The 15,001-nt window shown below is 40.1% G+C and overlaps 1 protein-coding gene across 13 annotated transcripts in view; it reads left to right on the forward strand.

The window, feature by feature from the left end:
* Window positions 1–15,001, forward strand: part of LTBP1 (latent transforming growth factor beta binding protein 1) — a 193,433-nt gene that overhangs the window by 133,630 nt on the left and 44,802 nt on the right. For all 13 annotated transcript variants that reach the window (XM_081856552.1, XM_081856557.1, XM_081856558.1 and 10 more), the window contains 6 exons: window positions 1,834–1,953; window positions 5,646–5,765; window positions 10,051–10,173; window positions 11,468–11,590; window positions 12,046–12,168; window positions 12,880–13,005. In XM_081856552.1, the coding sequence (XP_081712678.1) occupies window positions 1,834–1,953; window positions 5,646–5,765; window positions 10,051–10,173; window positions 11,468–11,590; window positions 12,046–12,168; window positions 12,880–13,005 (735 nt within the window). The remainder of the gene's footprint in view (window positions 1–1,833; window positions 1,954–5,645; window positions 5,766–10,050; window positions 10,174–11,467; window positions 11,591–12,045; window positions 12,169–12,879; window positions 13,006–15,001) is intronic.

Raw genomic sequence — 15,001 nt, forward strand, 5'->3', positions numbered from 1 at the left:
CAGGTGTCACCCATCTTGTATTTGTGCCTCTCATTTTTTTTTGCCCAAGTGCAATACTTTACATTTCTCCCTGTTAAAATTCATCTTGTTTGTTTTGGCCCAGTTCTCTAATCTGTCAAGGTCGTTTTGAAGTGTGATCCTGTCCTCTGGGGTGTTAGCCACCCCTCCCAGTTTGGTGTCATCTGCAAATTTGATCAGGATGCCCTTGAGTCCATCATCCAAGTCATTGATAAAGATGTTGAATAAGACTGGGCCCAAGACAGAACCCTGTGGCACCCCACTAGTCACTCTTCTCCAGGATGAAGAGGAACCATTGATGAGCACCCTTTGGGTTCGGTCAGTCAGCCAGTTACAAATCCACTGAGTGGTAGCGTAGTCAAGTCTGCATTTTACCAGCTTCTTTACAAGAATATCATGGGGCACCTTGTCAAATGCCTTGCTGAAATCAAGGTAGGCTACATCCACTGCGTTCCCTTCATCTACCAGGCTTGTAATTCTGTCAAAAAACGAGGTCAGGTTAGTCTGACATGACTTATTTTTCAGAAATCTATGCTGACTATTGGTGATCACAGCATTCCTTTCTAGGTGCTCACAGACTGTTTGCTTAATGATCTGCTTCAGAATCTTCCCTGGTATTGATGTCAGACTGACTGGGCGGTAATTATTTGGGTCCTCTCTTTTCCCCTTTTTGAAAATAGGGACAACATTTGCCCTCCTCCAGTCTGCCGGGACTTCGCCTGTTCTCCAGGAATTCTCAAAGATGACTGCCAGTGGTTCTGAGATCACATCTGCCAGTTCTTTTAATACTCTTGGATGCAGTTCATCTGGCCCTGGAGACTTGAATACATCTAAACTAGCCAAGTATTCTTGTACTATCTCCTTAGTTATTCTGGGCTGTGTTTCCTCTGCTGAATCATTTGCTCCAAATTCTACAGGTCGGGCATTGTTTTCTTTATCGGAGAAGACTGAGGCAAAGAAGGCATTGAGGAGTTCAGCCCTTTCTGTGTCCCCTGTTTGCATTTCACCATCTTCTCCTCTGAGTGACCCCACTGTTTCTTTGTTCTTCCTTTTGCTACGAACATACCCATAAAAGCCTTTTTTGTTGCTTTTAACCTCTCTAGGAAGCCTGAGTTAATTCTTTGCTTTAGCTTTTCTGACTTTGTGTCTACACGTGCTGGCTATTTGTTTGAATTCCTCTTTGGTGGTTTCCTCCCTTTTCCATTTTTTGTACCTTGCACATTGCGGCTTCCAATGTTCCATAGAGCATTCTTAGAGGTATTGTAGCAGGGCACCCAAATACAAAGTCTCTGCTGGAAGGTGGCTGGACAAATGGCCCTCAGTCATGATCAGGGCATGACTGAAGGACAGTAAATATTAGTAAGCAAATAAACTCATGGACATCAGTCCTAGTAACACCTGCAATTACTAAAGCAAGAATATTGACATTACAGGTTGTAGTTGCAACTAAGATCCGTGAGCTCCACAGCTAATAGTCTATTTATGTAAGTAAGCAGCCAGTCTTGGGAGTGATAAAATTAACAATTTACATGGCCCTAAGAATAAGAATTCTGGGCAGATTCAGCTAACCCAGTGCACTAACAGAAACTTGTTCAAGGATTCCACTAATGTTGGGAGCACCCTTAGAATAGTGTGCAAGGGGAAGAGAAAGGCGATAATTGCAGCTGGCAACTAGGAATGCTTGCACTGATTGAACAATCATATTAGAATGATGTTGACTTTCATCCTCTGTAAATGTGTGTATTCTTAAAAAGAAAAGGAAGACTAGTGTATTTACAGTACATATTTAACTTTTGTATTCATTTTGGTTTCTAGATGTTGATGAATGTTCTGGATCTCACACCTGTGGGGAAGGACGCTGTATAAATACCATTGGTTCATACATATGTGCTTGTGACACTGGATTCCGTATGAACAGGAGAGGCCAGTGTGAAGGTATGTTGTCACTCTGAAATGTTGGAATAATCTTCCGCAGACATTATTATTAGTTTCCTTAATTCCTTTAGAAAAGCCACCCGAGAAAGTTGTGCCATAGAGAGCAATGCTTATGCATTTGAGGACACTAACATGGTAGACTCAGGACAGATGATGCAAGAATCCATAACTTACCCCATCCTTTCATTGAGCTCTACTGTCTCTCTTCATCTTTACATATAAATTGTGTTTCCAATGGGTAAACCAGGGTTTCTTCACAGCAAACATACAGTGTCTGGCATGCATCCGTAAACACCTGTGTACATGTGTCAAGACTTTAAAGATATAGATATATCATGGGAATTTCTTCCCATTGGATATTTCTGTTCCCTTCATTGGAGCCTTTTCATCGCCAGCTGTTCGTTCTGCCTAGACATCAGAGGTTAAAGAGATGGTTGTGCTATCGCTTTATGGTTATGTTCTGTACTGCTGCTGCTGCTTGTTAGTTACAATGTTGTTGTTCAGGATAAATGTTATTTGGTATAGTTGTTGACATTTTATTCTCTGTTTTATTATAAATTGTTCACTACCCTGGGAATTCCTGTTGAAGGTTGGTGGTCTTGTTGTTGTCATGATCATTTAGTAATAATAATTCACTGTTCACATATTTGCTTCAGGAACAACTGTGGTAAATATGACTGCAGCATAAAACGTGGAGCTGCTTTTTCTTAAAAGTGGGTATTTACAGACAAGGGTCTGCTAGTATCAGCTTGCCTGCTAGTGACTCCTCAGTGACACTCCTGTGATTAATAAACCAGATGAGGATAGTGCTAGTTCCCATACTGTGTGCCACTGTTCCAAATGACCTGGCAAAATCAGCATGGACAGCAAACCAACACTGTTGCTAAACTTCAGCGATAGAAAGCTCCCTTCCTAAAAAATGGGGGCGGGGTAAGCATAAGAGCTTCAATTTTAAAATTGGAAATTATTAAAATTAAAGTTGGAAACCTCACTATCTACTTTATCTGTAAATTTGTTCTATTGAAATTATTTATGAAAATTGCCATTGACAATGAAGTTCATCTCTTCACTTGTTACAAAGGAATCCACTTGTGGTTTGGAATAAAAAATTGGCAAAAATCCACCGTTTTATAGAACAAAACGTCCCAGCACGTCTAACTTACAACACATATGAAGTTAGGTTTTGGCCTGAATATCCCCTTGAGTTAAAAAATAAAAATCAACATAAATTCATTCATAAATTAAAATGATATTCAGTTACTCCTACTTAATCATCAGTGTCTTTGTACCCTGTTTTCATACCTGTCACCTTCAATCAGAATATGCCTTTTTTAAGCTAGCATATTCTTCTGCAGTCTCTCAGCTCCAGCTTTTGCTAGTATAAAAATTACTGGGTTTATGTTCATTTTTAAAAAATCAAAAGACAGCTTTGGATATAGATTTCACAATTTGGTGCTCATAGGTGTCAAGGGTGTGAAAATTATGCATATTTTTCACAACAGAATTTGCAGTGAAAGGAAGAAAGAATCAGAGTCCCGAATAAATGGGATCAAACAGGCCATGGCTTGATTGAAAGACAAGATCAATAAAACAGTTGATAATAATAATCCACCAATAGCATCAGAGTGGAGCCGGTGGTTTCCTAGAAGAATCTCAAGGAGAGTGGCTAGATTTGCCAGCTGTAATGTCCCCTTGGTACCACTGAAGTCAAGGCTATGCCTGATGGGTAACAATCCATTCTCCTTGTGAGAAGAGGCTGATGGGAAGTGGTCACCCATATTAGGCACCTTTAGTTTTGTTGGGTTAGCCTACAATCCTGGGAAATAGCTCCACTCTCAAGAGCTGATCCAGTCTCCTTCCTACCTCCTTTTCACAACTATATGAGACTTTGGGCAAATGGAGCCTGAAGTGTCAACTGCAGAAAGGCAGACTGTCTTGTCTTCCCCTTGAGTCCTGTCTCCCTTTTCCCTCAGTTAGCATTGTTTGGAGTTTGTTCTACCTATTGCAAGCATAACAGGTCATGAGGCTGTAAGCCCAAAGTCTTCAGGCAGTATCTAGGGCTCTAACTTTATGTTGTATGCAAATACATGCCATGTGTAATCAGTCCCTTGGTCCCAAATGATCTTCACATTAAGTGGAGATGAGGAAGAGAGAATGAAATTGTTGATTCTTCCTTTGCAAGTAGGAAATTTCTGATAAGTCAGATAAGGATATTCACCTGTCAAGATACAGCTATTTGATACAGTGGAAGAAAAGGAAAGGAATGTTCCATATTTCCTTTATGTTCATTACTACAGCAAACTATGTGGATAGTTTAGATTACATTTCAAGAAGCTGTGTAAGATAGCTGCAGGGCACCATTCATAATTTTAGATTTGTATGCATTTTTATATAGCTTATTCCAGACACATGTTTTACTTTTCACATTGATAATTTATTATACATCTATGTTTTCGTTGGCTTTATTTAAAAAAATAAAATCTGTATACCAGGTATCCTTCAAGACCCAAAAACTGTCATATCCTTAACTCTGTGGTTGCTTATATAAGTATTAAATTTGTTGTGATAAGGTGGTTTTAAATGTTTAGATTTTAGCTTCAAAACAAAACCCGTTTACCCAATGGAACATGTTTCCAAATAAATAAGCTTAGGATCTTTGCCTACGTTATCAAGATAATTTAAAAATATGTCTAATCATTAGTTGAAATATATCAGGTGTTTATTTCCCGATTTTTTTACCTCTTGCCCTCCTTTCCAAGGAGTTCATAGCAGTGTTTTTAATTTTACAACTACCTGTAAGGTAGCTTTCCAAACTTTTCATGTTGGTGACACGCTTTTTAGACATGCATAATTTTGTGACACAGTAATTCAGTTTTGCCCGCAAACCAGAGGTTAAACTAGCCCCTTTCCAACGCCGGGAGGAGAACAGGGGGTGTTTGCACAGCACACCTACACACTGCAGCCGACAAATTAATGTGTCAAGACACACAGTTTGGAAAGCTCTTCTGTAATGTATGTGTCAGGGAACTGCCATCGGAGAGTCAGGTGGTGGAAGGGCTCAAGGAGGGTAGGAGAGCCTCGGATGCTGAGGAAGGAACCAGCAGGGGGAGAGAGAGAGTTCCCACAGAAACTCAGTCGGAGGGATGGCTCCAAGATACTTCCAGTGAGAACAGCGGAGAGGTTTCAGGACCTCCGCTGGGGACGCCTACTCCGCGTAGGAAACTGTCACGCAGAGAATCCAGAAGGAGAGTTTCCGTTAAGGAACTCTTGTGTTGGCGCAAATTCCGGAAACGCCCACTGACGGATTCTGCCAGCGATTGAGGTAGCCATGCACCCATGGCTCCGCGGACTGGGAGAGTTTAGAAACTGATTGCATGAGTTGAGAGCTCAACCATTTACGCACAAGCAGCCCCCTTAACCCATAACAGTATGTTAAGCTAAGAGACAGGGACTTGCCTAAGAGCACCTAGTAAGCATCATAGGTGAATGGAGATTTAACCTTAGGCATCATTTAACCAAGCACAGCATTCTAGCACATCATGTACTTCAGTGGTTCCATTCAGATCTGAATCTTAAGGACAGTAGCACCCAATGCTCAAAATATACCATCCCAAATTCTATTATAGCATTAAGATTCCCTTGCTCTTTATGGATTATTAAAATCTTAAACTTCATTTGTTTTCTTTTTAAAGATATTGATGAATGCACAATTCCACACACTTGTTCAGATGCAGAGTGCATTAACAGTCCTGGTTCTTACCAATGTGTACCTTGCAGAGATGGATTCAGAGGCTGGAACGGGAAATGCTATGGTAAATGCCTTGTTGAAAATGTTTTCTATTGCAAATATTGTTGCAGTTATTCCAGTTTTTTTCAGTGTCGTGTTCTTGGGCAAGGATGTTAACTTCCCTTGGCAACTATGATATGTAGACTTATTATTTGATAGATAAAGAATAATTAGAGTGACTGTGACTCACATCACAACTAGATTTCACTGGAAGTATATGGCTGCTGCTAAAACCAGCAGCCCAGTATCTCCTCCTCTCTCGTGATAATGAAATTACCTGCCACAACAAGACATTTTATTTATTTCTTAAATTTCTCTGCTGTCCTTCCTTCCAAAGGAGCCCAGAGCAGCAAATATCAAAGTGTTAAAACAATACAATTTAAAATGATATTTTTAAACAATTAAAACCATCTAAAAACATTTATAACATTTAAATTAATTGCATGCACTCACATTTGCTAATTTCAAGCTTGCCAGGAGCAGTACCTCTCAGGAATCAAATGCCTTGTTAAACAGGGATGTTTTTTAAATTTATCCCAAAAATCAGTTATGAGGGGGAGAGATGCACCTCACCAGGGAGGGCATTCCACAAACACAGAACCATCTTTGAGAAGGCCCTGTCATGGGTCAACATGTGATATGATGCTGCCATGTTCTGAGTTTCCCTGCTCAACTTCCTTGGTGTGCAGTTTCAGCAAACCAGGCATTCATCTTGCTTCACTTTACAGAAAGGAGGAGGTAACCTGGGGCTCTGAAAACATCTAGCTTTGGCATCATTCAAGAGTAAACTGAATGCAGAGAGTAATTCCTTTTTATGTGAGGAAAGCACATTCAAGCATTTCTACACTTCATATTTCACTTCAGGCTCTGCACAGCTCAACCTTAAGCTCAAACACAGTGAAATATACATCAGAGTATAAGAACAGAGTATAAGGGCTTGGCCATGCTCTTTCAGTCCACTCACACAACTGAAAATGAGGTAGTTGTCAAAATTCACTTTATTTTAAATTGAAAAAATGTTTAGCTTACTTTCATCTGTTTTGCCTACAATGTGTATCATTGAATAGGCCAGCCCATGCATTTCTGAAGTTAACTTCTCTGAAAAAAATCCAACTACAAGAAATTATATTTTCCTGTGTTGTCTGGAATCCTGGTGCATGGCTTTTCAGTGTCTAGGCTAGGAGGGTTTTTTTGTCATTGCTTACATTGGCTCTGGCTCTTGGCATCTTATCCTGTGCTGTCTGCTTTCAATGTTCAAAGCAAAAGGGACACTTTAAAATGACAGGCAGAGCAGATAGGTATGTCTTGATACAGTCTTATTGTGTTAATGCTTGCTGGCAAATTCTGAGGAGCTTACTCAGCATTTCCTATGACTTTAAGCAGACAGACTTCCATTATCTGTCTGCCCTCCCACATATCTACTTACTTTCCTCCTTTATAAACCTTTTTTTTTTTTCTTCTCTAAAAGCCTTCTTTTTGTAGATAAAAACTTAAATGTCTGGGATAGTAGATGGTCAAACCCCAGAAACTAGTTGGGCCTTGCACACATGGGAGTTTTATACCCAGTATAACTTAATGTTCTTCCTGCTAGTCTTCACTCTAATCTTGGAAACTCCTGTGGCTGATCTGCACATTATGTCTGTGATGCAGAGGCTGCTTAGAATGGCCTCCATATGGTGTTTTCTCTGCGCCAGCCCCATAATGTGTACCACTGCTCTCCATGTGATTCTGATGCATTTCTTGGAGGGTTTTCTTGCAAGCCATGATTAGGTCTTAACAGGGATAGACATAATGGCTGCATTAGGATGATCAAATCTTAGTTTAACTAGCCAAGAAATGTGGAAGCCTCATGCACTTGCACACAGACACTTTGGTTCTCCCTTTGCACTGCTGGGGAAGCAAGCCAAGAAGTCGCTTCTTGTTACACCTGAACTGGAAAACTATGGTTAAGGGCTTTCAAACAAGCTAGAATAGCCATGGTTTAATATTGGCTTCCATTATCCTGACTTCTTCGCACACCGTGCTAAGCCAAACCATGTTGTTGTTGTTGTTTAGTCATTTAGTCGTGTCTGACTCTTCATGACCCCATGGACCAGAGCACGCCAGGCACTCCTGTCTTCCACTGCCTCCCGCAGTTTGGTCAGACTCATGTTCGTAGCTTCAAGAACACTATCCAACCATCTCGTCCTCTGACGTCCCCTTCTCCTTGTGCTCTCCATCTTTCCCAACATCAGGGTTTTTTCCAGGGAGACTTCTCTTGAGGTGGACAAAGTATTGGAGCCTCAGCTTCACGATCTGTCCTTCCAGTGAGCACTCAGGGCCGATTTCCTTAAGAATGGATAGGTTTGATCTTCTTGCAGTCCATGGGACTCTCAAGAGTCTCCTCCAGCACAAGCCAAACCATGGCTGAGTGCAAATGCATGAGTGCCACAGAGAGAAACAAACCTTGAGCCCAGGTACAGACAACACACTAAGCTAGAGGTGTACAAACATGACTTGAATACATACCATATTTTTCCATGTATAACATGACCCCATGTATAAGACGGCCCCTATTTTGGGGAGCCCTCAACAGTTGTTGAGCTTCTTCTGTAAGTTCGCTGAGCTGTTAAGCAGCTTTTCGACAATCCCCCGCTCTGGCTGATTGAACTGGTGCCACAATACACTGCATACTGGCACTCACCAAATACTCTTCCTAAGCCGGGAAGAGCGGGTAAGCGGCTTCCTCTCTGACATTTCCCTGCTACTGCTGCAGCACCAGCCCTTGCTTACTTAGCATATTAGCCCATGTTTAAGACGACCCTCAATTTATCACAAAAAAATATATTCAGAAAAAAAGGTCATCTTATACATGGAAAAATACGGTATCTCAGTCATCAATACCTGCTACCTTAACTGTGTGTTCCCCTTTCAAAATTAATGAATTTCCAAAGGGGTAGCCTTGTTAGTCTTTTGTAGCAAAAACAAAGAAGTGTCTTATGGCACCTTAAAGACAAAGTTAATTAAATGGCTAATGGACCATCACTAAGCCTTCTATGGCTGCAATTCTAACCATATCTAATTAGAAGTAATTCCCATTTAATTCAGTGTGGCTTACTCCCAGGTTAGTGGGGTAAGGATTGCAGCCTGTCTCACTAGTTTGATTTCACAGTTCATAAGAAAGTTATCTTATTTCCGTCACTCACTGTTTAGCACATGCTGTTGATATTTTGTTCTTTGTGTCCTAGGCTGCATTAATAACTCTTGCCACCAAACCATAAATAAGCCCTTTTAAAAATTGCAGCGCTTTATTTCATTAAGTGCATATTTATTTAGAAAATTACCTATCTCTTTGTGTTTCTGCTGAAACATAACTCTTAAGTGAATGTCCATGTGAAAAGAATAATAATAAATGATGAGTTCCAGTGGTTTTTCAGATTCATAGTAGAAAGCAGATTAGGGTTTCAATTCCAAACCCACTTACCTGGGAGTAAGTCCTATTGAATTCTACACACACACACCTCTATTCTCCATCTAGACAAGCAAGAGATATTATCACAGCTTAAGGACAGATTATAACCAGGGGGGAATTCCTGAGATGAGAAGCAGGGCTAGTGAGGGTTGTGGCCTGGGGAGAAACTAGAGGGTTGCTTTTGGTTCCCAGTCTGGAGGTTCCCCACCCCTAGAATCAGTGGCGTAGCATGGGGAGGGCACAGGGGCAGTTGCCCTGGGCACAAAATTCTTAGGGATGCAAAATTTCAACACCTGGTGCTGCCTCAATATAGCTGTGTGCTTCTGTCACTGGGCTCTGTTGCAAATGGGTTCTCCGTGTGAACCAGGAAGTGGCCTGTCCAGATGACAGAATGATTCTTCTTTTCGTAACTCTGAGGTTGCGATCTCCTGGGTGATGGGGACACTGTTAGGCAGTTCAATGTGCATGTGTACTCTGTCCACTTCCCACCCCTCTGCGTTGCCCTGGGTGCCGGCAACCCACGCTACACCACTGCCTGGAATAAAACCTCCTATTTGTGGAACTGATAACTTTTTGTATGCAAATTGCTGGTGTGGAGTAGAAGGTAAATTAGACTGGAGCTCTAGTGAAGACAAAGGGTCAAAAACCCCTAACAGGACATTAGGATCTGGACTGGCAATTTGAACGTAACGACACAGATACGGAGCTAACATGTCATCTAGTTTGGCCATTACTGAGAAAACCATTAAAGAAAGTTAATAAAAGCTTGTTAGCCAATTTTGTTGAAACACCTCAAGCATCCTTAATTAATATTGTAAGCGATAGCGTCTTGTCTAAATCCAATCTTTGTTATCCACAGATATAAATGAATGTCAATATAGCAGTCTCTGCACAAATGGCCAGTGTGAAAACTTGGAAGGCTCTTTCAGATGTCTTTGTAGCCAAGGTTATCAACTGTCCCCTGCCAGAGATCAGTGTGAAGGTAGGAATTGATTAATACCTTTGTTATTTAAATATAACATGCCTAATGTTTGCCAAGAGAGGTGAAATAGACTTATTCATCATGGGCATTCAAAGCACAGGCATTGTATTCCTCACTCAGTGTGTTGGTGGAATCTTCTTCATACCACTTCAGAAAAGTAAACATAAAGGTAGGGCTAGAGCTACTTGAACACCTGTGCATTCTCCTCCCTGGTGTTCTGAAATCTTGGGAGAAATTCATAAGATCAGATGCCATAGGAGAGTCTTTTTGTGTACTGTTTTAAAAGCACAAGAGGCAAAAAGATGAACCCTTCCCTCTATTTGAAGGAGCCCTAAAGATAAAAATATGAAAGGAGAGTGGAAAGTCTTCACAGGGCAGAGTGAAAACTGGTGAAATGTAACCACTTTGTGATTAAATTTGGCACAATCTGGGGGGAAAAAAAGTTAACAAAGGAGACAGAACCATGGGCTGCTTTGAAAATTAATCTCAAATGAGATGATGATGATGATGATTTTGTTATTTATACCCAGGCCATCTGGCTTGGTTGCACCAGCCACTCTGGGATATCAAATGCCCCAATTTTAACCTGTTGTCTCATTTCATACTCCTGACTTGTAGTAATTGAAAATTAGTTTTAAAGACACTGATATTACCCAATGAGAATCTAGCCCTTGGAAAATTTAGTTGTCATGCAAAGGCTGCCTGAGGCTAATTTGAGGTGGCACTCGAAATATAAGTTTCCTTTTCTTATCATGGACTGTGCTGGATGAATAGTTCACTATGAACTTACACCAGACTGTTCTGCTTGTTGATTCAGCAGCACCATCCTACAGCAACATGTGCTTTTCTGGTTGTAAATTTGCAATGCATTTTGCTGCTGAAATCCAGATGTTGGCATGGGCTGACTATCCTTAAATTGTGAGAATGGGAAAGAACATTGCAAGCTTTGAATGAACAGCAACTGGATACCATTGGAGCTGGTCTGGATAAAAAACCCACAAAGCCTTTCTGCTTCATTGAAACTGCTAGCTCCATCAGGCCATTTGTCCCAACAGGAACTTGGCATTGCTAAGAAATATGCAATTGAAACCAGAGAAGACAATTTACCCTGAAGAACAGTAGTATTATAGAATTTACTGATAACACACACTAAATCTTAATTTTGACCCAATAATCTAGATCTTCATGGACTCTGAAAATGCAAGACCTTGAATGTATTTTAAACCATTTTTAAATAGCTTTGCGGGGCAGAGTATGCATTTTCTGAAGCTAAACACTGTCTTATAATTTGCAGATGTAGATGAATGTGAACGGCAGCAGCTTTGCACAAATGGTCAATGCAGAAACATCGCTGGATCGTACAGATGCATTTGTGGCCAAGGCTACCAGCTGACACCTACAAAAGACCATTGTGAAGGTAAGTTCCATTGTCTACATGAGGAATTCAGTCAAATTTTCTATGAATTTTTCACACAAACTGCCTTAAGGGTTTCTTTTTACAATTGAGAAATCAGCAAGCAGTCATAACAATTTTAATTATTGAGAGTAATATTAATTTGTAATATCTCCTTCTGAGGCTGTTAAAGGCTGCCAAATGCAGACAAATAGGTGTAGGTTTTTATATGCAAGGAATTTTAAATATGTCATATTTCAGCAGGATAGGATAAAACCTTCCGGCTTTATTTATTTACTATATTTATATACTGCTTTTTCCCACCACAGTGGTCACAAAGCAGTTTCCAGATCATTAAAACAATGCCAGTACCATACCCTAGCCTCTGCCAGCAGTAGATATTTCAGTGACATATTATTGTGCTGTTGTTAGCATAATCTCTTCTGAAGTGGTTTGATTGCTGCTTGTATTCATTTCAGATATTGATGAATGCCAAGAAGACAGCGATATTTGCCGTGGAGGGAACTGCATTAATACCAAAGGTTCTTATGAGTGCACTTGCCCAGATGGCTTCCAGCTGCTACCCTCCAGGGGTTGTCAAGGTATTATATTATCATCATCATTATCATTATTATTACATTTATACACCTTTGTCTTCCAAGGAGCTCAAGGTGGTGTGCATTTCGTCCTCAAAGCAACCCTGTGAGATATGTTAGTCTAAGAGATGGCGACTGGCCCAAGCTGACCCAGTGTGATTCCTGGCTGAGTGGGGTTTTGAACCCTGGCTTCCCAGGTCATAGTCCAACACTGTAACCATTACACCATACAGCTTGGCTATAGAAATATTATAATATCACAGTGAGCTAGAAGGATAAGAAGTACGCTGTTGTACCTTACCATATCTGCATTTGGGGAAATGTCCATAAGGCATGGATTCTTACTTGCCAGCCACATAAGCTTTCTTTAAGTGAATCGCTGAAAACCATAAAAATACCATGATTAAAAAGTTCCTACAGTCTACTCTCCATGTTGATATCTATAGCTCCCTACTGGCTACCAAGGTAGGCATATCGATTCTCACTAATGGTATGGGTTGTAAGATGGGCAGCCGCGAGCTTTCTGTATTCAGGTGGGAGATTTTTATCCCCCATTCAGATGAATTTTCACCTTTGGGGTACAGGTCAGCCTTTAATTCAGGTTAGAGTTCTCTTGTCCACTAGCACAACTTTCTTTGTTAGAGTTCCTTATAAATATATATGTAGCCTTCTAATAAAATGATGCATCTTTGGTTGCTGTTTCTCTGTCCCCTGCAGATATCAATGAATGTGCAGCATCCAATCTCTGTTTACCTCATGGGCAATGCCTGAATACATTGGGCTCTTTCCAGTGCGTTTGTGAGCAGGGTTTTACTATTTCTAGAGATGGCCAAACATGTGAAGGTAAGATGGGCTAAATGAAAGAAAAAGGAAATTAGGTCTGATGCAGTAAGGGGTGATGATAATTAGGAACAAACATAGGGCATCTGTCCATCATGTACACTGACTAGCAGTGGCTCTCCAAGGTTTCAGATAGGTATCTTTCCTAGAGATGGTGGGATTTTAACTTGAGCTCTGCCACTGAGCTATGGCCCTTCCTATTGACTGAATGTGGTTGACAACACTTAAAAGTATAATCAAATAAATAGTACTTTTGCTCCCATTTTGATTAACTGCAGTTTATTATTACATCCAAACTCTAAACTGTTGTTAATCTTAACTATGGCTAGTTGAAAGAAGAAGGCTAGTTGAAAGAACTATGGCTAGTTGAAAGAAGAACTATGATCTGAAGTTGGATTGCTTCAGACAAACCATAGTGAAGATTAGCCACAATCTGCTAGGTTCAGACTAAACAAAAAAAAGGAGTGTGGGGGGGTACTTGAGCCCCAGACTCACTCCTGTCACAATAAACCACAGTTTGTCATGGTGTCCAGACCAGAACTAAGCCTCAGTAATATTGATTGTTTCATTATTTGTCATGGGTTTTTAATATACAATTCAGACCTTTAAATTTCTGCTATTTTATCTGGTGGCAATAGGTTCTTCCATGCTGACTTTCCATGTGAGAAGTTGGGCAGCTTTTGGTATTGACTGAAGCAATGTTCCTACATTTTATGCATTTGTCCAGTGCCATATAACTCGATACAAGTAAATCTGCATTATGCTTATATGGGTTATGGCTTAAAAAAAAAACTATCTGGAATGTAGCTGTGAGTGAGAGGGCAGAAGGGGAGTAAAAAATAGTTCATGATCTTTTTTGGCTTAAGCCCTACTTATATATGCAGGATATCTGATCATTCCTAAATGACCCACACTATTTCTTGTGTGTAAAATGTTATTGTTTGAGAATCAAACAATAGTAAGCAAAGTATCCAATGTGCATATAATCACAGTTATACATGTGTGACACAAAGGTAAAAAATGATTTAGCTTTAAATAATAAAACATAAATTTTAGGATCTTTATACTTGCAATTCATTTTAAATACAAAAAGGTATATACCGTATTTTTTGCTCTATAAGACTCACTTTCCCCCTCCTAAACAGTAAGGGGAAATGTGTGTGTGTCTTATGGAGCGAATGCAGGCTATGCAGCTATCCCAGAAGCCAGAACAGCAAGAGGGATCGTTGCTTTCGCTGCACAGTGATCCCTCTTGTTGTTCTGGCTTCTGAGATTCAGAATTTTTTTTTTCTTGTTTTCCTCCTCCAAAAACTAGGTGCATCTTATGGTCTGGTGCATCTTATACAGCGAAAAATACGGTACACTTCAATTTATTTATTTTTAAAAAATGAGAGCTGGACTTAAGTAAAGTAACCCATCCCAGTTATCAAACCCAGAAATATTTTTCACTTTCTCCACAAGGGTCCTTACAGAATTCCTTTATCTACAGTGTTGACAAAAGTGACTCTTTCAGAATCCCAGTCAGGACAATAATTTGGATTGATGAACATCTGCACAATGTAATTCTTTGAGTTTTCTCAGAAGGAGAAGAATGAGGTCATTCTAGTGCAATTCTGTCTTCCTTTCACTGTCCGTAGCCATGTCAGCGCCACCTCCTTGTCAACAGTATTAAAGTTAAGAGATCTATGGGAAAGAATAAACAAAGACAGACTTTAAGAACAAGGCAAAAAGTATGGTTCCTATTCTAACAATAGAGGCATAGATTCATTATGACCTTTTAATTTCCTGTATTAGACAATGCATGGAAATTCCTGTGCCTTCATCTAGAACATATGATAGTGTGAAGAAGGATTCATTTTTATGTGCATAAGTCTAATCTTGCCTTAAGCACTTCATAGAAGAATGTTACAATATTCTTTCTCAAGCTTATGCATTGGTTAAATCTCATTGCTAAAATGGATCTTATGCAGAACAATTTAATATTTCATTTGCCCCTACA

The sequence above is a fragment of the Podarcis erhardii genome, assembly GCF_964252035.2.
Source record: "Podarcis erhardii genome assembly, chromosome: 3".
NCBI lineage: Eukaryota > Metazoa > Chordata > Lepidosauria > Squamata > Lacertidae > Podarcis > Podarcis erhardii.